Source organism: Pteronotus mesoamericanus, unplaced genomic scaffold (assembly GCF_021234165.1).
Source record: "Pteronotus mesoamericanus isolate MK-2021 breed Mesoamerican mustached bat unplaced genomic scaffold, CSHL_Meso_final contig_74, whole genome shotgun sequence".
Taxonomy (NCBI): Eukaryota; Metazoa; Chordata; class Mammalia; order Chiroptera; family Mormoopidae; genus Pteronotus; species Pteronotus mesoamericanus.
This window is the reverse complement of record NW_026555247.1, coordinates 1,064,006-1,091,400: the sequence shown is the minus strand read 5'-3', so window position 1 is coordinate 1,091,400 and position 27,395 is coordinate 1,064,006. Positions and strand designations below refer to the sequence as shown.

The following is a 27,395-nucleotide window of genomic DNA, read 5'->3' as shown; positions in this document are numbered from 1 at the left end:
CCCTAGACATTTTATTAGCACCCTGATAGTGAATTTTTGGATCGCTTTCTGCCTTTTGTTTTCTCCCGGCTCCTTGGTTAGTCTGTCCTTAGCAGAAGTATAAAACAACAGCCATAAACACTGTTGGACTAAATTCCTTCTGTTTAAAAACAAGGCACCTCTTTATTAACTCTCCCATTCATGATTCTAGAAAACTTTCAACCCACATGAGATAGTTATGAGGGATCATAATACAGAGGACAGGCCTGAGTTAATTGACCATATAAAGCCAAGAAGATTCTTTGGAAGGTCATCACTCTTTGGCTTTTGTAAAACTCTGCCTATTTATCTTATCTACTTTGTATTTCAAAGCACTTGCATATACACACCTAATTTGATCTTCATAGGACATGGCGAGGCAGGGCAGATATCATCATTTCACTTGGAAAATCTGGGCCCAAACTAAGACATGCCTTCCCTGGGGCCCCATAGTCCTGAATCCCTGTCTTCTCACTCCGGGTCCAGTTGTGCTCTTTTCTTTCAGTACTTATTGCAAACTGAGTCTGAATCTCCTGAAGCGAAGCCATTTGATGGTGATTTCTTTTGTTTATCGATACTTTGTGGGCAGTATAAATGGATAGAAGGGGGATGGCAATAACAAGTCAAGGGGGGAATGTGAAGAAGTTCAGCAACCCAATCCCTATTGGGACAGCAAAGCACATCTATGTACGTCATTGTCAAACAAAGAAATTTCAGTTGTGAAAAGAGTGGAAGAACCAGGGAGGATCACTTGAAAGAGATGGTGGGTGTAAGGTTTAAATTTTCTTGTTTCTTTTAAAGATTATACATGTACTAAGAACCAAAGAAACACTATTTTGGGCATGGGGGTCTACAATGAAAACTGTGATTTAAGAACTTTTTGGCTACATTCAGTAAAAACCTCAGACATTTAAAAGAAAGTATACTTCCTGGCTCCCCCTACCCCCTCCAGAGGAAAAAGGCACAGGGTAAAGGAAACGAACAGTTTCTTTTAATCCTGCAAATGATTCTATAACAAAGCTGCATGGAGTTCAGTTTACTGTGGTATCAGAGTTAAAAAAAAAAAAGCAAACAAACAAAAACAAAAGAAACCTGTTCCCTTCGGGGAAATGCCTGACTTTTTGCTGAGTCAAAAATCAGTATTTCAAATCCTTAGGCATAATTAATATATGTATATTCTTTAACACTCTAAGAGAAGTTAGGTCTCTTGAACTGAAAGGCAGAGGCACTGGTTTCTCTGACTGCTCCCAATTCTATTTACTGTACCCAACCTCATGATCATCAGGCCCTCATGTTAGGCCTCAGAAACACAGGAGAATAGACATATTTCTTATTCCCTCAGCATAGCTTCCCTGAAACCTGGATGCTACATATGAATATGAGGGAAGATGTCTGGCTCTCTTTCCAGTGGTGAAGGTTACTGCATTGGACACTCTGGCTGACCCCTTCCCAGGCCCTTACACCTATACTGCAGTTCACCTAGTATGACACTTTTCCAGGCTGTCTCTCTGTGCAATATACTAGAAAGAGCACAGGCTTTGGAGTCAGGAATGATCAGCCAAGTCACTTAAAAGCTGCTGATCTTGGGAGAGTTTTTCACACGTTGGTATGGCAGCCCTACCAATCTAACACACTCCCCTAAATGCTGGATTCTCCAAGGAGTAGACTGCCTTTGTTCTCTCTCTGTCCTCAACTCCACTTGTCCCTCCAGGTTCCACAGTCTGGCTCCCTTTTTACCCTCCTTAACTTTCTGGATCTCTCTGCATTGACACAAAGGAAGCTCAGCTTCCTTGGCTCCCACAACACACTGTGGCTCTGACACTGTCTTTCTTATTCCTTATCTCTCACTTCACCTTATAAATGTTGAACACAAATTCAATTCTGAACCCACTTCCCTTTTTCCCCTTCAGTGATCTCACCCATTCTCCTGGTTTCAACTATTCTGTAAATACATTTAGCTTTTTATATTTGTAACTCCAGTGTTTACCAACCCCTTAGGCCTCAGAGTAGCATATTTAAGGACCTGCCCAACATCTCTTGTACTTCCCCAACTTTCTAGTTAATTATAATTAGGGCTACAAGACTGGGTCACCCCCTCCTCACCATTAATATTCTCCTTCCCTTTCCAATTACAGAGGTATTAAGGGAGCTAGAGGGCCTTCTTATTTCATAATTCTTACTCTTGAAACTTTTTCATGGCTCCCTATCATCCATGGGATGAGCGGACATTCCCTTTGACGGTCTGCAGGCAAGGCCGGCCTGCCTGCCCAGCCTTACCTTTGTCCACTCTCTCAATGCTTTGGGCCCCCAGGGTTCCCAAATCCAAAGTTGTATCTCTCCTTGGTGTCCTTGCTCAGGCCAAACACTAAACTGGGCATGCTGCCTGCCTTGGTTCTTACCCTAGCACATCCTCTTGTGCTCAGGTGTGCGTCCTCTAGAAAGCCCTATCAACTTTCACCTTCCCTTCCGCATGCTCCTCATATTTCCATGCACTACTCTGTCCCTTCCCTTCCTACGTGCTTCCCAGCAGCACTTCGTTATATGTCTGACTTTCTAACCAGACGACTAGCCCTTCAATGACATAGACTGTGCCCACAGAACCCCTGGTATCCTGTGGAAGAACTAGGTTTCAAAATTAACTGATTCATCTACAAACTTTGATGTCAGCCAGGAAAATAATTTCACTACAACATTCCAGGCCTTAAGCATTCTTATTTTTTAAGGTTTTACCATGTCTAACATCACTTTTCAAGTTATAATCTTGATCTATTAATTAGCTAATATAGTCTTGGCTGGACTATTATTCCTCATGGGTTTCTGTTTATAATAGAAGAGCCAAGCCATTTGGGATAAGTTGAATGTGCTAGTGTGTGAATTAAACCTTCTTATCCTCAAGTTTTGACTTCTTTGTTTGTACTCACGCAGCTTTTTTTTTTCCCCTCAACATGGTAGACTTTAGGTGTAAAGGAGGAAAAAGGAATTTTTAAAAAGTGGGTCCACTCACTTAAAGTCCCATGGATTTATCAGACTGAATTTGTGTGATTTCGAGTTGGAGTGAGAAGACAGGGATTGCCCATGTGGAGACATTCTTATTTACAAGTGTGACCTCATGGAAAAGAATTTCTCCAACCAACTGGCCAGCTGCTTCTCAAACAGAGTTGTGATCCTGAGCTGCTGTCAACAAAAGGTCTCTTTAGAAAACATGGGTCTGTTTCATTCCTGGCTGAGTGGCTGCTCTGCATTTAACAAGAGTGTTTTTATTTTATTTATTTATTTTTTAGCTGAAACTTGGTGGCTAATGAACAAAGAATGAAATTCACAAGTAGAAATTTTCCCATAGGCTAAAAGCAGGGCTTCCATAGGGCTAAAACATGGGGGAGGGGTGTGAAGGGAGTAATACTGATATGCTTATAAAGAGCAAGTTTTCTAAAACTCAGCTAATTTAACTTTTTTCCCCTTAGTCCCTAATTCCAGGAGTCATGCCCATAAAAGATAGTTACGCTCCAACCCATATTTCAATTTACATCAGCACTGACATAGTAACTATAAAATCATACACATCACATAGATAAACATAGTTTTTGAGCCTTTGAAAGCTGAAGGAAATGAAATTAGCTAACACTTCCACTGGTAACATAGAAGAAAAGAACTCAGCACTGTGTTTGAAAACCACTGTAATTATATTCCACAGAAATAGCTATTATTAGAGAAAATAGCTGGAGACCTTGCTTCAAGAGTCAGTCCCTCTCTGTAGTCTCTGCCTCTGTGCAGTGCATGAATGGCAGAACTCACTCCAGTCTGAAATAATGGGAACGCCACTGGCCTAGGGATCAGGAGAGCTGTTCCCAGGCCTGCTTCTGCCTTCCAGTTGCCATGACACTTCCCCTCTCCATGCCTCAGTACTCTCCTCAGCCTTGAGGCCACTCCCAATGAAACACACCCACAATATCATGCTCTGTCCTTCTGGCACCAGAACCTTCCTCTTCGCACCCAGTGCCATGCAAAACAAAATGAACTGAGCATTCTAGGTTAAACACAAGTCCTATTACACACGATTTCCTTTTCACTACTTTCACTTCTTCTGCAGTCACTAATTTCAGGTTGGCCAGGCTTTAAAAAAAAAAAAAAAAAGACTATATAATGTGTGTGCGGAGGTGGGGGTTGGTGAGGGAAGGATGGGGAACGACCTTTTGAAGGCTACTTCAAAAGCAAGATGAGACTAAAACGGAAAGTAACTATGATGCACCCACCTCTCCCGGCTTAGACATACACAAAGGCCTGAGGCAGATGAACTGCAGAAATCATGAGTGCTGTTCTGCCTGCCACCCACTGTTTCACAGGCTACAGAGACATGCCACAGGCAACACTGGGCAGAGTAAGCCTAGTGATCACACCGATAGACGGTCACAAAGATGACTGTGCACAGCTTCCGTAACTCAACCTGAAACCAGGCAAACCCCATTTCAGGTTTCATTACCAGTCCCACACTTGCTGCCAAGGCTCACTAGCCTTCTGGGGGACTCAAGGCCAAGTTTCACTAACTTGGATGCTATTACCAGGCAAAATTAAAGTGGAATTAATCTGCCTCCTACACACGCTCTAGGTTTATCAGTTTGTTTCAGATAGAGCCTGAAAATTCCACATATAAGTTGTCCACATTTCAGGAGGCAAAGATAGATTTCCAAGTACAATCAACTAGTATTCCACCCGAGGGCCATTGAAACCCGAGCCTGTGTTTTTCACCCGCGCTGGTAGACAGCATTCCTAGTTAGAGGCATTCAGTTCCATCTGGTCGTTTCATTCCCGGTCAGATAATACCAGACGTATCTATGTAACATACAAGCCACTGTCAAATAGCACTGAGCCATCTCCCCGAGACAGCTGTTTCACACAAGGGCTTCATTGTCTCACAAAAGCTTGTATCATTTTACTTCAAGTGCTGCAGGAACAAGCATTCTGTCAGCTGCCACGGTTTAGAGGAAAACTCAGTCACTGCAGATTCTCATTATTGTTATCAAGCCAAAAACCTACTATCGACTGTTAGGAATGAGGGTTTAAAACAAGAACTAAAGTCCTTGCTCTGCTTTTATTTTATCAGGGAAAATAATAGCTCCACACACCCAAAGAATTTATACTTTTCAAAAGATAGCTTGAGGTTACTAGGCGACTACAAGGGCTTGTTTTCATCCTGCCCGGCGTGGCACACATTTATCCAGTTTCAGGTAAACTGGGAAAGTGTTTTCCAGCCTGGGAATGCCAAAACCAAATGCCTCGGAAGCAGCTGTCAGAGTGAAGATAATGGCATCATAAAATAATTGATAATTGAATAATTATTTAAAGTTGGATGGTGCCTTTCTTCGTTGTCTCTCTAATAGAGAAAGATGATTGCAACCACCCAAGCCCAAATCTCTACTTTCAATTCCCACTGAGCAAATAGGTTCTATTCCTAACCTCTCCTCCTCCCCCTCCCCCTCCCGCATCCTCCTCTTCTCCCCCCTCCTCCCCCCTCCTCCTCCTCTCCCCCTCCTCCTCCTCCCCCTCTCCTCCTCCTCCCCCTCCTCCTTCTCCTCCTCCCCCTCCTCCTCATCTCTCCCCTCCTCCTCCTCTTCTACCACGGACATCTCCTCTACACTTGGCCCTTGAACATTGCAGAGGTTAAGGACACCAGCTCCTCATAACTGAAAATCAGCAGATAACTTTTGACTCTCCTAAAACTTAAGTAGCTCCTTGGTATTTTGGGAGGACTGGTGCCAGGACCCCAGCATATATCAAAATCCATGGATGTTCAAGTCCCCTAATATAAAATAGCTTAGATCAATGCACACAGTCAGCCCTCTATATCCATGGACTCTAAACTGTAGGTTGAAAACAGTACAGGTGTTCACTGGAAAAAAAATCCTCACATAAGCAGGCCCATAGAGTTGAAAGCTGTGTTGTTCAAGGGTCAACTGTATTTTGAGTTCAAGAAGACATTGAACAAAATACCTTACATTCTTATAAGCATAATGGATAACTATGAACATGATCATAGCATACTTGTTCTACCAGCCTTCAGCTGCTGCAGATGTTTAAGAGTGGGGGATTTTTTAAAAATTATTACCATTTTAATGATCTTTAAGTGTATAATTCAGAGAGACATTAAGTACATTCACCTAACATTTTAAAAGAGTATAGAATAGGGTTAATTATGGTGGTCCACAGTATAAATTCAGTATGGTTAGAATTTTCCTTTTTCTCCCTTCATCCTCCTTATCTTCCCATGGAGACTTTGAAGGCTAGCTCTCACGGGAGGGACTGTCAAGGAGCCATCCTCGCCCTGTGCCCTGAAGAGAGGCCCTCCTCCTCGTATAGGACCCAGGGAATGCATAAGGTGGCTGGGTCCAAAGATAGACATAGCTGTCCTTGAGCCGCCTATCAAAGTCGTTTTCCTGGGTGTACACAGATTTTGTTCTTAAGGCTGGTTACTTAGAAACTGGCTTTGCCTGTCAAACAGGATTGATCTCTCTTCCTTACCACCCTTCTTTTGAAAATAAGAAAAGGTTAAATTAGAGATGTAGTAAAACAAAAACCTGTGCAACTCCAGGCCCAGTTATCAGAATAGAATTGTGGTTGCCAAGAAGCCAGGGAGAGTTATGTAAAAAGAGCTTTAGAGGACAGCACCAAGCGACACACAAAGTATCGTTATCTTGTCAAAGATATTCATGTTGTATCTGTTCCATCCGACACTCCTGTGTTCTGTGACCTTGGACAAGATACAGCCAGAGAGCTGTTTTGAGGGCAAATAAAACAACACCTGTCAAAGTCTCTTGCCCTCTGCTGGGGGTATTGTAGGGACAAGATGAATATTCTTTCGTGTGCTTATATTCTCCCTTCTTACCAGAGAGGTTTGCTCTGGCTTTCTGGTCATATCCTCCCTTGGATTTGCCTCATTTGAAATTGGCGACTTTTTGACCTGGGCATGTGAGTTTACCTCTACACTGCTTAGGTCTCGAATGTTAGTATGTTGGAGCTCCTCTTTGTATCTCCCAGAGCATAAAACATGGAGAAAGCCTTCAAATGCCGGCAGAATAGAATCACATCCCAAAAGCTGAAAGGGACGCACAGGGCTCATCTAGACCATCCAGCTGACAAGCACACTAGTCCTTTCTACTGTTTCTGTGGCAGGTGCTCCTCTCTCTTTGCCAAATCCTTGCTCTAATGAGAAGGGCTGATCACTTCACAAGGGTACGCCCCCTTCCATCTTTTGGCAAAAGTAACTGCCAGTTTCTTATTAAGTACTTTTTTAGCTCCTTAGGAAGAAATGTTTTGTTAGGTAAAATACTTTTGTAAAAATTTCCAAAGCATTTATTGATCTTCTGCTGTGCTAGCAAATATGAAGGTGAACAAAACAAGAATAATTTCTGTCCACAGAGAGCTCACTTTTCAGTGGAGGAGAGAGGTACACAGATTATCATAAAATTATGTTGGAAATACTTTATAGAGAAACACACAGGCAATTACAGAAGCACTAGGGAAACACGCCCAGTATAGCCCGAGGGGAGGCATTCCGAAAAAACTTCCAGCAGGTGAGGGCCAAGCTGAGACTTGAAGGAAGAGCCATATATTATAAACTAGTTGGACTTATAGAAAGAGATGTTACTAATTTAGATCAATTTTGTACATTTTTAAAAAGCACATGTAAAGGGCATTTACCTCTAAACTTCGTGTCAGCAGTTAGATCTAAAATTATAAAATTATATTAAAAATAATACTTTGGACTTTTCACTATAGACCATTAGCTTTCAAACTGTATTCCAGGTATCTAAGGATTCTGGGGGAGGAGGATGTGTGTGTTTTTAGGTGATTTGTCTGGGGGTGGTAGAAGCTAAGCAGGCAGGCCTCCGGGCCCTCACCAGAAGTGCTTCACTGTTCCTCCTGTTATATTTAGGGGTGTCGTGTAATTCTTTTAATTAGAAACAGGGGTTCTGATATTAAATTATGTTTCAAACTACAAAGGGAGACAACTCCCCGTGAAGAAGGTTTCATTACATACTTGTCATCTCAGGCTAATTTGTTCAGTCGGGTACTTTAAAGCAGAGCACCGAAACTATTCCCACCCTTTGTTATCTTGGCTCTTTCCACAACCATGACCTTAGTACCTCTCCTCCCACCCCCTGCCCAGGCAGCAACCTCGTAAAATACAGAGGTAGAGCTGAGAAAATTCAACACTATTCTGAAGAAAACACCCTCAAGAAGTATGGTTTACTAATGGTGGGACAGTGGCAACTTCATGTACAAAGACAGCAAATTATCATTCTTTAGAGCAAATCCTGTTACAGCAAATATTGTTATAACAAAATCCTTTCATATGAAATAGGTTTCTAAGTCCTAATTATAAGTCAATGTTTTAAATAATATCTGACATAAAATTTGGAGCAGTGAATGGTTGGACCATTCCTTCATGCTTATTATTTTGGGACTTTACCAGTCATGTATGTTTCAAAACACAAATATACTTTTCTTCTGTTCCAAACAGAGGATGAGAACTTGGTTTTCTGACAAGATTGTCACCTTTCAAATATATGTATTGCAAACAAAGTATTTTGTTTTTGATATAACCACATGTAGTTTTCATAGTTCCTTTAGCCTCAAGGAAGATTTTTCAAAATATTTATACAATGACTATCTTTATACATCCTTATAAAGCTGGGTTGAGAGAAGTAGATCTAGTCCCAGAGCTACCTGGCTAGGTAGCTCAGTTTGTTAAAACAACATCCCAATACACCAAGGTTGCAGGTTCAATCCCTGTTTGGGGCACATACAAGAGTCCACCAATGAATGTATAAATAAATGGAATAACATATTGATGTTTCTCTCTTCCCTCTTCTCTCTCTCTAAAAATCAATTTTAAAAGTCTTCTTTAAAAAAAGGAAAAGAAAACATCAGATGAGCAGCTTCCCTGGGTCCCACTGAAAGCCAACCAGGAAGGTAGAATGAGTCCCAAAGTAATGAACTGAATAAAGTAAAATCTAAAAGATAGTTTCTTCTGTTGAGCAGCACTCAAAGGCCATTACTCCTGAGACACTGATGTTTTTTTGCAGGAAAATCGAGTAAACTTTGGCATGCCCGCCAGGAGAAAAGAGAGTAAGAAGCAACTGCTAAGACTTTCTTACTGAAACCTATCCCTGCCCACTGCTCCTGGTGGTCCCTACTCACCCGTTACAAGAGCAAAAAGCTAAATCTGCTTGTGGATCCACACTCAGGTGAGCCTACAGTGGCACCAGCTCTTAGGGGCAAGTGTCAAGGAGATTTATTTTTCCACTGCTAAGTTGTTTGCACTCATAATGTGAAAGAACCAAAGGAATGTTGCAGAAACCCATTTATGGGTTTTTAAACCTGCTCACAAAGCTAACAAATAAGCTAGTCAGCCAGTCGGTAGGGTCCAAGCAGGAGGAAGGAGCAGAAAGAAAGATGTGAGCAAGAAGGTGGACACAGAGAGAAAATCCCACACCCTACAGTTATTTTCCAGACTTAGTTTTCATCAAAAATGTTTTCCTTTGTAGAAAACTCACTGATCCTTGACACAATGAGTTTGGTTTATATAATAGGTCTTTTTAACATGGGTTATAATAAACTCTGTGTCTAATTATTAAGAGAGTATCATCGTTTTTATTAGGAACGATAATTTATGATGGTTATGTGTAAAAAAAAGTCCTTCTTAGTGTGAGTGAGATACCTAGTGAAGTGACATGCCTTAGACTTTTTTTTAAAAGAGACTTTGGCAAAAATAACAGTAAGCGGCAGTAAATAAGAAAAGACTGGTCAAGTGTTAAACTTCATGATGGGTATATCGGGGTTCATTACATTCAACTTTCTACCTCTGTGCATGTTTTAAAATTTTCATAATAAAAAATTAAATACTGATTTCAAAAACACATCTAAAAGGCCACACCAAAACAATACCCGTCCTGGTGGTTCGCACACAGAAATGGAGGCAGCCCACCATTACATTTTTTTATTCAAAAATACCAGTTTGAAGACCCACCATTCATTTCATAAGTTTTTCAGAAGAAAATAAACACATAACATTACAACACACACTGATTATAAGCTGTATTGAATTTCAGGATTGTTGAAAATGTGCAAAATGTGCCTCAAATTTATGGTAATCTGCTAATTTTTGTTTGTCAATCTTTAATAAGAGTTGTTGTTGCTAAAAGGCCAAGTTTGAAAATAATGGTGTGCCAGGTCTCCATTATTTACTTATTTATCATATTTTATTTTATCATTTAATTTAAACCATTATATTGGAATTTGTGTTAATTTAGCAGCTGATGGTTTGCCTTCCCTAAAGCGGAAGAAAGAAACTGCATGCAAAGCAGACTTAAGCATGTACAGAAGCAAGGGGTTCCTACTGGCCTATTGATTACTAGCCTCATTTTAACATTGTATGTTAATGAAAGTAATAAAACTATAAGATTATAAATGCCCAATGCACATGTATCTGTGATCCTTGAAACTAGTTAGAATTACCATTAGTTTCCTGAGAATCAGCATCCCTTAAGTAACATCCTGGGGAAGAGGAATCATGTTGGGAACAGCAGGCCACCCCTACGCTGAGCTTGGTATTTTTCAGAAAGGAAAAGATTCAGAGCAAGAGAAGGTGAAACCAGCTCTTCTCTTTTTATTGTGCAGCGCAGGGACGTCTGTCTGTACTTGGCTGGAACCGCCTAGCTCTCCCACATGTTCTGTTTGCGCTTGGGTTAGACGCAAGGCTGGACAAGTGCAACTGACAAGGAAGAAACCACGAAGTCCAGAGACACAAGGTTAGCGCAGACCCCAGGGCTGCGTGTACAGATGTGCACAGCTGTGTTACTTACTGTCTTCGGGCAGGTTGTTTTCCCGCTCTTCTCTCTCCATCTGCTGGCACCATCCTTCCATGCGGTCTCGCTCCGCTTGGAGAAGCTTCAGAAACCAGTGGCCATCCCGGTGGCACACTGACCTTTGAACGGCCTCCATGGGGTCTTCAGTGATCGAGTCAATCCAGGGATCCGGGGGAGGAAGAATCGAAGGGTCGAAATCCGCGTCGAAGTCATCGTCGGCTGCGCAGGCGTGGTAGTGGTTTCCAGAGCCCTGGATGCTGACGGTGGAGGTGCTGGCATCCCGGGAGAACTGTCGGGCCGTTGGTCCCGGGCATGAATTGTCCTCTATAGACTCCAGGGAGTTTTCCAGATTATCTTGGAAGTCCAGGTCCGCCTGCACTGCTGTCGTCACACTGTTGGATCGGGTGAACCTGCGGAAGCTTGAGGGAATATAAAAAGCAGATTTAGTTCAAGGATATTTCTTAAAGCAACACCACTTTCTACTTTTCTTCGTGAGTGTAACAAAAGAGGGTCTCATCTTCTCAGTCTGCAGAGGCAGGCCCTTGATGTAAGCATATCAATTGCCATAGCTCTATTATAAAGAATACAGATTTCTCATCTTTGTTCAATATTAAAGCATATTTGGAGAAATTTTTAAAGTGGAGCAACGTATGTAGCTATTAAAACCAGTATAATGTCCAATGTCCAACTTCCTCCCCAAATCTGCACAGCTTAAATCCTGAAATTCAGATTGGTGAGGGGTAAGGGAGCAACTCAGTTATATTTTATTATGAATAATTTGCCTAGAAGTGGGGGGACGGGAACCAAACCAACCTGGGCCAAGACTATCGTGAATCTTGCAAAAGCACATTTTTTCAGCGGCAGCTCTTACCCAGTTAGACTTCCTGAAAAGCAAACTAAACAACTGGAAGTTTCCTTTTAAAATTAAGACTCCTTTTCCTGGTAAGCATTCACCTGTCTCTTGATTATATAGGTCATTGTTATTACTTGGTCCAAAGCTCTTATGGCAAAAATGAGCTCCCAGTTCTAGAGTTCTCCTATACCATCCTCCCCTGTGCTTTTAATTTCCCTCCCCGCAGTCCTTCAACCAAGCTGAAAAAAGACAACTTTAAGAGATTCAATCTGAGCAGTTTATATGGACATCCATGAGATCAGCATTTCCCAGCCAAATGGCTCTGTACATCCCTGGCGGACTCCTACAATGGAGGCGAAGACATATGGAAGATGGGAGGGATGAGGGAAGAACAGAGGAGCAGTGAAATATTTTTCAGACGAAGGGAAGGGGAAGCTGTGGGTGTGGAATAATTTAAAATATTAAAAAAAAAAAAAAGACATCCCCGGATCTTGGAGCAAGCAGGAAACAAAGTCCACTGAAGGTAGCATCATGTGTCTGCTACCCCATTCTGTATTTTTTTTTTTATGTGTTGTTTTTAAGATCAGTGTCAGTTTACTTTTATTTATTTATTTTTAGAGAGAGGGGAAAGGAGGGAGAAAGAGGGGGAGAGAAACATTGATGTGAGAAACATCAGTTTGTTGTCTTTTGCACGCCCCCAACTAGGGACCTGATCTGCAACTCCCGCATGTGCCCTGGCTGGGAACTGAACGGGTGACCTTTTGGTTCTCAGGGCCGTGCCCAACCCAATGATCCACACCAACCAGGGTGCTTTTATTTTTTTTGAAGGTAACTTCTTGATCTAATATTTTACTGTAAAAAAAATACATATAAAATAAAGTTTACCATTTTAACAATTTTAAGGTGTATGGCTCAGTAGCATTAAGTACATTATTCTCATTGTTGTGCAACCCTTAGCATCATCTAGCTCTAAAACTTTTTCATCCTCCTTAGTTGAAAGTCTATACCCATTAGACTCCCCCACCCCCACACAAGCTCTGGCAACCACCATTCTTTCTGTCTCTATGAATTTGACTGCTCTAGGTCTTTCTTATAAGTGGAATCATGGAGTATTTGTCCTTTTGTGACTGCCTTATTTCATTTAGCATAAAGTCTTCAAGGTTCATCCATGTTGTAGCATGTGACAGAATTTCCTTCCTTTTAAAGGGTTAATTTCCTTCCTTTTAAAGGGATTTTGGGACATATTGGTGGATCCCTAAAACCCTGGATAGTTTTGAAACCTATATATACTATGTTTTTTCCTATACATACATGACTCTGATAAAGTTTAATTTATAAATTAGGCACAGTAAGAGAGTAAAATCAATAACTAATAATAAAGTAGAACAATTATAATATACTTAATAAAAGTTATGTAGATATGATTTCTCTCTCAAAATTTATTGTACTACACTCATCTTTTCACTTAAAGAAAGGACTTTACAGTTTCTCTTTGGTATATCTGATTTGCCAGCAGCACTAATCTCATACTTTGGAGCCAATAAGTGAAAAAAGAGTTACTTGAGTACAAACACCGAGATGCTGGGATGGTCAATCTGATAATTTAGTTCACTACTGACTAACAGGCACAGAATATACACAGTGTGAATATGCTATAAAAAGGATGATTCACTTCCCAGGAGAAATGGAATGGGATGATGGAGCAAGATTTTATCTCTCTATTCAGATGGTTCACAATATAAAACTTATAAATTGTAGACTTACAAACAAGATGGTGATGTAGGTAAATGAAGTACTTGCTTCTTCCCACAACCACAACTAAACTACCAGATAATCATCATTCAGAACTGCCTGCATCTGGCTGAATGGAAGTCTTGCAACTAGGGAATTAAAGGAGAAGCCATATTGAGACTGGTAGGAAGGGCAGAGATGGAGAATAGGCTGGTCCCGCACCCACATGTGGTAGATAAAAATTGGGAGGGATTTCTTGGCTGCCAAGGTCCCTCCTGAAGCAAAGGGTGCCAGCTCCACACCAAGTCTCCCACCCCAGGGACTTCTCTTCCCATAAAAACATGGGGAAGACAAGTCCCATAAAAACGAATGAGGATTGAGACTGAGGGAAATTGAGGGCAGTTCCTCTGAAAGGGCCCATGTATGAACCTACTCAGACTAACTCCATCTGAGCTCCAGCACTGAGGCAGCAGCTTGAAAGCACCAGGGATATATGGGGAGGAACTGAATTGCTCAGTGTCAGGGTGAGAGCTGGGGAAGCAGCTCTCTTCCAGACAGAGGTGCTGACAGAGGTCATTGTTCATTTTCTGAGTCCTTCCCCCGACGGAATGGGCAGGCAGGTGTCATATGAGTCTCCATCAGGCTGGTTCACAGTTTGTCCTGCCCTGGTGATTCCTTGAGACACTGCCCCACCCAACTTTTGGGCCCACCCAAGGTATTTCCTGTGGTTTTTCCATATGAATGGCCTGTCTTGGCTCATGCACTGACTTGCCTATAGTCTCTCAAATAAGCAGCATTTGGTCTCTGTGTGCCCTGTACCTCTTGGTAAATGGACCCAGGCCCAGCATTAGCTGTAGCCACCTCAGTTTGTGACCAGGCCTCCCTGAGTGTTTCCAAGTCTAGCACAAGTAGCAGCCATCTGCAGATCACCTTACAGCTCAAGACGGGTGGCCCTGGGCAGAACCTAGCTGGTAACTGACCTTGGTCTGTACCTGCCAGAAGGCTCCAGAGCCAGCACACCTAGTGGAGAGCTTTAGACCATGTTGAAGCATCACCAGCCAACCACCACCACAAGCAAAACACCAAGGGGTAGACTCAGCGGAGGCCAGAGCCTTGCTGAAGTAAATCCTGCCCTGGAGGGAGGGCCCCTATACAGCTAATCTACCACTGTGGTCAGAGGTCTGTGGTTGGTGGTCAAAACCGGTCTTTGCAGCTGATCATTCTCGGGGTAAATCTCTCCAACTGACATGCCAACAGCGATGAAAGCTCAACTACAAGAGGAGGATACACAGCCCACACAGGTGCACATCTTGAATGCCCAGCTTGGGTGATCGAGGAGGCTGTGCTGCTGCACCCTACAGAACACCTACTACATTAGGTGACTCTACCAAGCCTGGGAGACATAGCAGCTCCACCTAATACATACAAACAAACACAGAGAAGATGCAAGAATGAGAAGACAAAGGGATGTGTCCTAAATGCAAAAAAACAGAATAAAACTCCAGAAAAAGAATTAAACAAAACAGAGACAGGCAATCTATTAGATGCAGAGTACAGACCACTGGTTAAAGGATGTAAGCACTAAGTGAGGAACTCCAGAGCATAAAAATGGAGGACCAGTCAAAAATGGAGGATACACTGAAATAAAGAATAATTTTCAAGGAATCAACAATAGAGTAGATGAAATTAAGAATCAAATGAGTGATTTGGACTATAAGGAAGCAAAAAACAACCAATCAGAACAACAAGAAGAAAAAAAGAATCAAAAAAAAATGAGGATAGGACTACCAGTCAGGATGGTGGCATAGGCAGACATGGCTTGCCTCTTTGCACAACCACATCAAAATTACAACTAAAGACCTGGCTGGTGTCGCTCAGTGGATTGAGTGCCAGCTTGCAAACCAAGGGGTTGCTGGTTCAATTCCGAGTCTAGGGTATATGCCTGGGACCCCAGTGGGGGCTGTGCAAGAGGCAACCACACACTGATGTTTCTCTTCCTCTCTTTCTCCCTCACTTCCACTCTCTAAAAATAGATAAATAAAATCTTTTTAAAAAAATTACAACTAAAATAGAGAAGAATCATCACTCAGAACCATCAGAAATTGAGTTGAATGGAAGTCTGACAACTATGGAATTAAAGAAACCACATCTATCCAGACTGATAGGAGGGGCGCAGACATTGAATGGACTGGTCCCACACACCCATGTGGTAGATAAAAATTTGGGAGGGCTATCTTAGGAGTGAGGAGTCCCAGCCTGACACCAGGCTCCCCAGGCCAGGTTTCCAGTGCCAGAAAGATAAGTCCCCACAACTTCTGGCTGCAAACAGCAGTGGGGATTCAGTTGGTGGAAGAAACTTCTGGAGCACCAAGCAGTTCCTCTTAAAGAGCCCATACACAGACTCACCTACCCAGACTCACTCCCTCTGAGCTCCAACACAGGGTAGCAGCTTGAAAGGTACCAACGGCATAATGGGAGAAGCTGACGTGTCTGGCATCAAGGTGAGCAGAGGCCATTGTCCCTTTTCTAAACCCTCCCACCACAGAGCCAGCAAGCTAATGCCATACCTGAGACTCCATCAATCTGGCTAACACTGTTTGACCTGCCTTGGAGATCCCCAAAGACTCCGCCCCACCCAACTTCGGGTCCACCCAAGCTGTTTTTCCATATGAATGGCTGATCTTGGCTCATGCTTCACAATTTCCTAAATTCTCTCAAACAAACAACAGCAGGCCTCAGTGAGTCCCAGGCCCGGCACTACCAGCAGCCAGTCTACATTTGCAGCTTTGCTTTGCCTGGGAATCTCCAAGCCCAGCACAAGTATCAGCCATCTCAGATTGCTTTATAGCTTAGGCAGGGTGGCTCTAGTCAACACACAGGTCAGGGCTAATCTTGGTCTGAACAACCCAAGAAATCCCAGGGCCTGTGTACCTGGTGGACAGCTACAGACCACCCTGCCCCTGCACAGCTGATCCTCCACAGAGGACAGAGGTTGATGGTTAATGGTCACAGACAGACCTTGCAGCTGACTGGCCTGGTTAAGTTCCTCCCATTTATCTGCCAACAGCAATCAAGGCTCAACTACAAGAGGAGGATCTACTCAGCCCACACAAAGGGCGCACCTCGAGTACCCATATGGGAGGCTGTACCAGTGGACCCTACAGGACACCTACTACATTAGATCTCTCTACCACAACATGAGTCAAAGTAGCTATATTTAATACATAGAAATAAACACAAGGAGGTTGTCAAAAAGAGGAGACAAAGAAACATGGTCCAGATGAAAGAAGAGATCAAAACTCCAGAAAAAGAGCTAAACTTAATTGAGATAAGCAATCTCTCAGATGCAGAGTTCAAAATACTCATTATAAGGATGCTCAAGGAACTTAGTGAGGACCTCAACACCATAAAAAAGATCTGATCAGAAATGAGGGATACACTAATTGATATAAAGAACAATTTATAGAGAAACCAAAGTAGAGTGGATGGAACTGAGAATCATATCAATGACTTGGGATATAAGGAAGCAAAAAACAACCAATCACAACAACAAGAAGAAAAGAAAACAAACAAACAAACAAAAAAGAGAGGATAGTGTAAGCAGCCTGTGGGACAACTTCAAGTGTACCAATGCTTGCACGATGGCAGTGCCAGAGAGAGAGCAAGAAATTGAAAACCCATTTGAAAAAATGACAGAAAACTTTCCTAACTTGGTGAAGGAAATAGACATACAAATCCAGGAGAGGAGAGTCCCAAGACACATCATAATTAAAATGCAAAAGTTTAAAGACAAAGAGAATCTTAAAAGCAGCAAGAGAAAAGCATTTAGTTACCTACAAGGGAGCTTATATAAGACTGTCAGCTGATCGTCATTCAACAGAGGAGACTTAAAGATGGCAGAGGAGTGAACAGAAGGCACACTGACCTCCTCCCAGGACCAATCTGGAATTATAACTAAATTGTGGAGAAATCACCTGGAAAAAAACAACTGAACAATAGTGAGAGAGGAGCTGTATAACATCAGACAAACAGAGGAACTGGCTTTAGCAAAACCTAATTGGTAAAGAGTGCGTGTGGTAGAGACTCAAAAAGGCAGTCTAGGCACCCACGGGTGGCAGCGCCAGAGGGATATTTAAAAAGTCAGTTGGATCCCCCTGAGAAGAGTGGGGTTGGAACTATAGGCAGGGATCTCCAGCCTACAGCACCAGAGCCCAAAAAGTACACAGATAACAGCCAACTGCAAAAAGCGGCAGGGCTGCTCTCTGCCAGAGACAGGTGGCTGGAGGGACAAAGAGCCATTAAAAGGGCCAACCCATAAATTTTTGTTTGCAGCCACTTACCCTGGCCTCCGATAAAGGTGGGGACAGAATGGGCTGGAGATACCTGAGGAGAGACTGGGGAAGGAGGCTTTGGGGAGAGAACTGAGAGAGTAGCTGGCAGGATCCCAGTGCTGATTCCTCCCCCATGCGGCAGCAGCCATCCTGCTTAGGCAGACGACTCCCCTGAGCAGCAGCATCATGAGAATATATAACAGCGCTGCCCTGGCCCAGTGGTGCTTAAGTCTGATTGCTGAGTACAGAGTGGCAGTCACAGATAGTAGATCCCTGGCTAAAGGGTGTGCAGAGTGGTCTAGAGACACTTGAGGAGAGTCTGGGGATGGAGGCTTTGGGGAGAGAACTGAAAGAGCAGCGGGCAGGATACCAGTGCTGACTCTTCCCCCATATGGCAGCAGCCATCTTGCTCATGCAGACCACCCCCCGAGCAGACAATATATCCCTGCCCTCAGGAGGGACTCTGCCCCACCCTGTGTGCCTAAACTTGACTGCTAAGTGCAGAGTGACTAGATTAACAATTGAAGGAGACAGGCACAGACAGTGGATTCCTGGAAGTCTCGAAAAGACTGCCTAAGGTCAGACAGGGTCAACATCTGACATCATCAGAGGCAGATTCAGAAAGAAAAAAACAGTGGTCTCCTACCATAGAAGTTCACATCATGAAGTCAGGAAATCAAGATAGATCAATTTAAGAAGCAGAAGCAAAAGAGAAGAGTCTCACAAAGAATGGGAAGATGCAGAAACACCCCCCAGTTGAAGCGAAAGGAGGAAGAGAACTAAATGAAATAGAGGCAAGTAAACTATCAGATATTGAGTTCAAAACTACAGTTCTAAGGAAGCTCAATGAGCTCAGTGAGCTCAGAGAGAATTACAAAAAACTACAGGGAAACTATGAGGAACTTACTGCAAACTATATCAGCACGAAAAAGGACATAGAAACTATCAATGAGAGACAAGAGGAAATGAAGAATACAGTTTCTGAATTGAAGAACACAATAGAAGGAATCAAAAGCAGGCTAGATGAAGCAGAGGAACAAATCAGCGAGCTGTAGTTTTTTCATATATGATCTTTATTATGTTGGGGTGTGCTCCCTTTATTCCCACTTTGATGAGTGTTTTTATCATAAATCGATGCTGTATCTTATCAAATGCTTTTTCTGCATATATTGATATGATCATTTTTTTCTTTCCTTTTCTTTATGTGATATATTATGTTTCCACCAAACCAGCACTGCAAGATATGCTAAAGGGACTGCTTTAAGAAGATGAAGAAAAAGAATGAGAAGGAGAGGATCACAGGTACAAAGGGAAAAAATGAATAAGTACCTATCAATAACTTTAAATGTAAATGAATTAAATGCTCGAATCAAAAGACATAGGGTAGCTGAATGGATAAGAAAACATGACCCACACATATGCTGCCTACAAGAGACTCACCTCAGAACAAAGGACCTACACAGACTGAAAGGGATGGAAAAAAATATTCCAAGCAAATGGACAGGAAAAAACAAAACAAAAAAGGGGTAGCACTACTTATATCAGACAAAATAGATTTCAAAACAAAGACCATAAAAAGAGACACAGAAAAACACTTCATAATACTCGAGGAAGACTCCATTAAGAAGACATAATATTGTCAACCTATATGTACCCAACATAGGAGCATCTAAATATATAAGGAAAATCTTGGAGGACCTCAAGAAAGCTATAGACAGAAACACACTAAGTGTAGGGGATTTTAACATCCCACTGTCAGCAATGGATAGATCTTCCAAACAAAACATCAACAAGGATATTGTGGAACTGAATAATGGATTAGATCAGATGGATTTAACTGACATATATAGAACCTTTCATCCCAAAGAAGCAAAATACACATTCTTTTCAAATGCACATGGAACATTTTCAAAGATAGACTGTATGATACAACACAAAACAAACCTCAGAAAATTCAAGAAAATAGAAATCATAACAAGCATTTTCTCAGACCACAGGGGCTAGAAACTAGAAACCAACCTCAAGGAAAAAACTCAAAAACTCATGGAGACTGAATAGCACGCTATTAAACAATGAATGCATAAATAATGAGATCAAAGAAGAAATCAAAAAGTTTCTGGAAACAGAGGACAATGAACACACAACAGTCCAAAACCTATGGGACACAGCAAAGGCCACCCTGAGAGGGAACTTCATAGCAACACAGACATACTTAAAAAAGATAGAAACATTTCAAATGAATGACCTAACCCTACAGCTTTAAGAATTGGAGAAACAACAACAAACAAAGCTCAGAGCGAGTAGAAGGAAGGAAATAATCAAGATTGGAGCAGAACTGAATGACATAGAGACTAAAGGAACAATTCAAAGGATCAATAAATCCAGGATCTGGTTCTTTGAAAAGAAAAACAAAATCGACAAGCCTTTAGGCAGACTCATCAAGAAAAAAAGGGAGAGGACCCAAATAAATAATATCAGAAATGAAAGAGGAGAAATAACAACTGATAACACAGAAACAAAAAGGATTGTAAGAAATTACTACAAACAACTATATGCCAAGAAGTTTGAAAACCTCAATGAAATGGAAAAATTTCTAGAAAAATATAACCTTCCAACACTGAATGAAGAAGAAGCAGAGAGCCTGAACAGACTGATAACAGGTGGTAAAATTGAAGCAGTAATCATAAAACTCCTGGCACAAAAAAGCCCTGGACCGAACAGTTTCACAAAAGAATTTTACAGAACATTTAAGGAAGAGCTAACCCCTGTTCTTCTCAGACTAGTCCAAAAAATCCAAGAAGAGGAACAACTTCCAAACTCTTTTCATGAGGACAGCATCATCCTAATCACAAAACCTGATAAAGACACAACAACTACAGGCCAATATCGCTGATGGACATAGATGCTAAAATCCCCAACAAAATATTGGCAAACCACATAGAGCAATATATTAAAAATATCATCTACCATGATCAAGTGGGATTCATTCCAGGGATGCAAGGATGATACAATATTCAGAAATCAATAAATATAATATATCACATAAAGAAAAGGAAAGACAAAAACCATATGATCTTATCAATAGATGCAGCAAAAGCATTTGATAAGGTACAGCACTGATTTATGATAAAAACACTCATCAAAGTGGGAATAAAGGGGACATACCTCAACATAATAAAGGCCATATATGAAAAACCTACAGCTGACATCATACTCAATGGGCAAAAACTAAAAGCTTTCCCACTAAGATCGGGAACATGACAAGGGTATCTGTTTTCACCACTTGTATTAAACATAGTATTAGAAGTCCTAGCCGCAGCGGTCAGACAAGAAAAAGAAATAAAAGGCATCCAAATTGGAAAGGAGGAAGTAAAACTGTCATTGTTTGCAGATGACATGATATAATGTACATAGAAAACCCTATAGACTCCACCAAAAAACTACTCGACCTAATAAGTGAATTTGGCAAAACAGCAGGATACTAAGTCAATATTCAGAAATTGAAGGCATTTTTGTACCCCAACAATGAAATATCAGAATAAGGAATCAGAAAAAAAATCCCATTTGGTATAGCAACAAGAAAAAGAAAGTACCTAGGAATAAATTTTACCAAGGAGGTAAAAGACCTATACTCAGAAAGCTACACCACTCTGAAGACAGAAATTAAGGAATACACAAATAAATGGAAGCATATACCGTGTTCATGGATGGGAAGAATTAACATCATCAAAATGTCCATACTACCCAGAACAATTTATAGATTCAATGCAATCCCTATTAAAATACCAATGAGGTATTTCACAGATATAGAACAAACATTTCAAAAATTTATATGGAACCATAAACTATGCTGAATAGTTGCAGCAATTTTGAGAAAGAAAACAAAGTAGGAGGGATCATAATACCTGACATCAAACTATATTACAAGGCCACAGTAATCAAAACAGTCTGGTACTGGCATAAGAACAGACATATAGATCAGTGGAACAGAATAGAGAGCCCAGAAATAAACCCATGTTTCTACGGTCAATTAATATTTGACAAAGGGGGCAGAAGCATAAAATGGAATAAAAATAGCCTCTTCAACAAATGGGTTGGGAGAACTGGACAGCTACATGCAAAAAACTGAAATTCGACCATCAACTTACACCATACACAAAAAATAAATTCAAGATGGATAAAAGACTTAAATATAAGTTTTGGCACCATAAAAGTCCTAGAGGAAAATATAGGCAGGAAACTCTCAGATATTCCACAGAGCAATATTTTCACCAATATGTCCCCTAGAGCAAGGGACAAAAAGGAAAGAATAAACAAATGGGACTTCATCAAAATAAGAAGGTTCTGCACGGTTAAAGAAAACATCAGCAAAATGAAAAGGGAACCAACCATATAGGAAAATATATTTGCCAATGATACCTTGGACAAGGGTTTGATCTCCAAAATATATAAAGAACTGACAAACTCAGGACTCCCCTCAGGAAGACAAACAATCCAATTAAAAAATGAGCAAAGGACCTGAACAGACACTTCTCCAAAGAGGACACACACAGGGCCCAGGGACATATGAAAGGATGCGCATCATCACTAGCCATCAGAGAAATGCAAATTAAAAGCACAATGAGATACTACTTCACACCAATCAGAATGGCTGTCATAAACAAATCAACAAGCAACAAGTGCTGACGAGGTTGTGGAGAAAAGGGAACCTTAGTACACTGTTGGTGGGAATGCAGACTGGTGCAGCCACTGTGGAAAACAGTATGGAATTCCCTCAAAAACCTAAAAATGAAACTGTCATTTGACCCGACAATTCCACTGCTGGGATTATACCCTAAGAATGTTGAAACACCAATTCAAAATAACCTATGCACCCCAGTGTTCATAGCAGGACAATTTACAACAGCCAAGTGCTGGAAGTAACCTAAATGCCCATCAGCAGATGAGTGGATCAAAAAATTACGGTACATGTACACAGTGGAACACTACACAGCAGAAAGGAAGGAAGAAAGAAAGGGAGGAAGGAAGGAAGGAAGGAAGGAAGAAAGAAAGGAATGAAGGAAGGGAGAGAGAAAGAAAGAGCTACTACCCTTCACGACAGCATGGATGGAACTGGAGAGCATTATGCTAAGTGAAATAAGCCAGGGGGTGAAAGAAAAATACCATATGATCTTGGCTATAAGTGGAACCTAAACAACAAAACAAACGTGGAAGGAAAATATAACCAGCAACATTGAAAGAAAAAACAAACAGACAGTAATGAGAGGGAAGGAGAGACGTGGGTAATGGGGAAAAGAAGGGGAAGAGTCAAATCAAGGAACATATATAAAGGACCCATGGACAAAGGCAAAGTGGGGAAGGATTGAGGGTGAGAGGGGTAGGAGAAAATGGTGGTGGGAAAATGGAGACAACTGTATTTGAACAATAAAAAAATATTAAAAATATTCAACAGAGGGAACAAGCACATATCATGGGCTAAAAATCATTTATTCAATAAATGGTGTTAGGAGAACTGGACAAATATGTGCAGAAAAATGAAAGTAGACCACCTTACACCACACAGAAGAATAAATTCAAAATGGATGAAAGGCTTAAATGTTAGACCCAAAACAATGAAAATCCTAGAAGAAAACATAGGTAGCAAAATCTCAGACATTGTTCATAGCAATATTTTATCAGATATATCTCCCCAGGCATGGGAAACAAAAGAAAAAATAAACAAATGGGACTACATCAAACTAAGAAGTCGGTCTTGAAGGAAAGGAATAATAAAAAAAAAAAGACTGTCAGGGGACTGCTTCTTAACCTTTTGCTAAGATCAAGTGCAATATCTGTCCTCAGTTTAATACCTGATATGTCCTTTATCCAAGTACAACATATTAAATGAATTTTCGGAATTAAGAGATGGAATAAGAGCATGTTCTGTCCACTCCACACATCAACCTGGTATTACAGCATTTTCAGGAATGGTATACACACACACACATGCATAGACTGTCAGCTGATTTTTCAACAGAAACTTTGTAGGCCAGAAGGGGTTGCAAGAAATTTTCATCCCTCGTTTGGTCGCTCAGCTGGTTAGAGCATTGTTCCACTATGCTAAGGTTGTGGGCTCAATCCCAAGTCAGGGTACATGCAAAAATCACCATAAATCATCTTTGCATGAATGCATAAATAAGTAGAACAAGAAATTGGTGTTTCTCATTCTCCCTCTCTCTAACAAAAAATCAATCAATAAAAATTTTGTTAAATATAAAGAAAAAAAAGGAAATATTTAGAGTGATGAAAGCAAGGGCCTATAACCAAGATTACTCTATCCAAAAAAACTATTATTTAGAACTGAAAGACATATAAAGAGCCTCACAGACAAGAAAAAGCTAAAGGAGTTCAACACCACCAAAGTAGTATTACATGAAATGTTAAAGGGTCTTCTTTAAGAATAATACGAAAAAAAGGTAAAAAATATGAACAATAAAATGGCAATAAATACATGTCTATCAACAATTGAATCTAAAAAACAAAATAAACGAACAAGCAGAACAAAAACAGACTCAAAGATACTGAAAACATCTTGACAGTAACCAGATGAGAGGAAGGCTGGGGGATGGGCGAAAAAGGTGAAGAGATCAAGAAGTACAAATTGGTAGTTACAGAATAGACATGGGAATGCAAAGTACTGCATAGGGAATATAGTCAATAATATTCCAATAACTATGTAGTGTGTCAGATGGTTATGAGATTTAGCAGGATGATCACTTAGTAAGTTATATAATGTCTAATCACTGGGGCGTATACCTGAAATTAAAATAATAATATATGTCAATTGTAATTGGGAAATACAAATGACTTAAAATGGATAAAACTTATGAATTGTTTACTTCTGGAATTTTCCATTTAATGCTTTCAGACAGGTTGACTTCTGGTAACTGAAACCTCTAAAAGCAAAACTGCAAATAAGGGGGACTACTGTATGCATATACCATATTTTGTTTAGACATTCATTTCTTGAAGGACTCTTGGGTCGCTTCTACCTTCTGGCTATTGTGAATAGTTCTGTTATAAACATGGATGTACAAATATCTCTTTGAGACCCTGCTTTCAATTTTTTTTTTTAGTCTGTGTACCCAGAAGTAGAATTACTAAATTATATGGTAATTCTGTTTTTAATTTTAGGCACTGTCATACTGGGCTCTATAGCAGATATTGCATTTTATATTCCCATCAACAGTACGTAAAGGGTCTAATTTCTCCACGTCCTTCTCAACATTTATTTTGTGTTTTTCTTTTTTCAATAGTAGCAATTTTAATGAGTGAGAGATGGTGCACTTTCTTGACCAGTTCATGATTATGCCATTTTAAGAGTGCTTATTTGCCCATTGATTTTCAGTTACTGTTTCATGTCCCATAAGGCCAGCCTTAAAGGAGAGTGCACTAAACAATGTCCATACAATATTTAATAAACCAGATATGTTTAACTCTCCTGGAACATGCTTTAAAAGCCAATTAAGACTAATTTGGTGGTCCATCAAAAATAAAGAATAACCAGAACAAAACTGGTATTTCTAGTGTTTCTGCAAGACTACAGAAACACTAGAAGTCACAGAAAGGAGACAGACCAATAATTTCAAGAAATCAATTTTTCCCCTAGACAATATATGTTTAATAAAAAACGTGGCTGCCCTATTGATTTGTATTGGTTATACAGGAAGGTCAAAATGATCAAATTTGTTGGTACTCATTTTATAAAAATAGAACAGACAAAACTGACCTGTTTCACTGTTTGCTGTTTTCAAGAAATTACTTCCGTTGAAGGTATTATACCTGGGCATTTTATAAGTTTTTAAATTCTCAAAAGGGCCATTAAAAACAATACAGAGTGTGAAAGTTTGAAAGCAATGTTATACTTTCATTGTTTTTCTTGTACTAGCAATGGCTGTGGTAAGCCGTTTCTATATTCTTGTTCATCCCCAAAATGTTAAATGTCATCTCCTGAAACTGAGATTTCTGTGTAGCTGCATATGTGTGAATTGGATGACAGTGCTTAAAACAGTTGACATTCTCGTTGTTCTACTAACACAAAATCCCAACTATGAAAAAAAACTGGGTTCCACTCTCCAAGATCAAGTACTGCCAGAGGCATTACATTTCCAGACTTAAAGAAGGACTAGTAGTGCCTCATTGTTTTCAACTGGAGCAAGCTTGCCAGAGACAGCGTCTGTTTCACATACAAAACAGGACGACCTACTTTCCTGTGCCTCTGTTTTTATCTACACAAATCTGTACCACCAGCATTCCTGACAGAAGGCTCCTGGCTATGAATCTTGTAAAATATCCACCTTCTTAAGAAAAATTACTTGGCAGTAGATTAGTAGAAGTTTGCAGGTTAGTCACCCAGAAAGAAATAAAAGTTAAGTAAAATGAAAATGGTTTGGGATTAAAAGCGGTGCCTTTGAACTCAGGCAGCCTTGTCCAGCTGCACTGTTTCTATCAATTAAGTTCCTCAAGCAAGTGCTTTCTTCCACCCAGAGCTTTCAAAGAATGTTCTACTCTACAAAATGTTAAGTCTTTCATGTGCAAAGTTCCTTCTCAGTGAAGGGTGTAATCAAGTTGTTTGTTGTTGTTTTAAAATTTTGATGAAAACACAGAAGGAATCACTGGATTAATTTCTGTAGTTTTGAAAAGAATAGATCTGTATCTGGTTGATGGTAAAAATCTAAAAGCTGAACCCAGTGTCTTGCTATTTTCAAACTCACAGTTTCCAGTATTGAAGCTTTCTGGATCCTTCATGCCCTGAAGGCACAATGTGTAATGATTACAACTTCTGAAAAAGACCGGCCAATATTCTGGCCTAAGGAGCAAAAACCCTGAAACTAAAGACTGGATCAACCAGTATGAGACACAATACCTTGTCTGTTCTGAATAGCAAAAGGAAAGTCACTTGTTAGTATTCACCTCTGCTGTTGCTTTGTGTTCCTTCTATAAAACCAGTTTGTATTTCAATTAGAGGATTTTCTTCCCCCCTCCCATGACTTTTCTGTACAGCTGGTTGCAAATCAACACGTAGATGGTGAATTGCAGAGGCCCATTCTCATCTCCCCTGTCTGATGGAACTGTCTAAACAAAATAAGTCATGAACAAAAACTAAGCACAGATGTTATCTTTAGAATACGCATGCTTTGGACCAAGGCATTCCACTATGTGAGGCTCAAGTCATAAAATTATCTTAACGAGACTACCTCAGTCATTCTGTTATAGAATCCTCTGGCTTCTGGAGACCTTCTTTATCCCTCTCATTCACATAATGGTTGCTTTTCAGGACTAAATCTAGTTTTAAAGGGAGGAACACTAGTCCTATACTGTTCTTCGTAGGGGACTTCAGACATTTTCCACTAAGCGTTCTGTTAAGACGGAATGTATGTGGGATCTCAAAATGCAACCTTTTTAGTATTTTGTGAAATGGAGCCCTTTTTGTGGAAAAAAAAAATAACCCCAAGACATCTCCTTATATAAAATAAAAGTTTGGTCAAAAGAAAGGTGTGGGGGTGAGGAGATTGAGATCAAGAATTAGAACTTCCTGGAAAAGAGGTTCATGATTTCTCG

General features: G+C 40.6%; 1 protein-coding gene and 1 non-coding gene across 15 annotated transcripts in view; one reads left to right on the top strand and one right to left on the bottom strand.

Moving 5' to 3' along the window:
- Positions 1 to 27,395, bottom strand: part of DLGAP1 (DLG associated protein 1) — an 870,852-nt gene that overhangs the window by 14,397 nt on the left and 829,060 nt on the right. For all 14 annotated transcript variants that reach the window (XM_054583388.1, XM_054583387.1, XM_054583384.1 and 11 more), the window contains one exon: positions 10,878 to 11,299. In XM_054583388.1, the coding sequence (XP_054439363.1) occupies positions 10,878 to 11,299 (422 nt within the window). The remainder of the gene's footprint in view (positions 1 to 10,877; positions 11,300 to 27,395) is intronic.
- On the top strand, positions 23,589 to 23,775 carry LOC129078933 (U2 spliceosomal RNA). Its single transcript, XR_008530008.1, has one exon. It is a non-coding gene; the product is annotated as a U2 spliceosomal RNA (small nuclear RNA).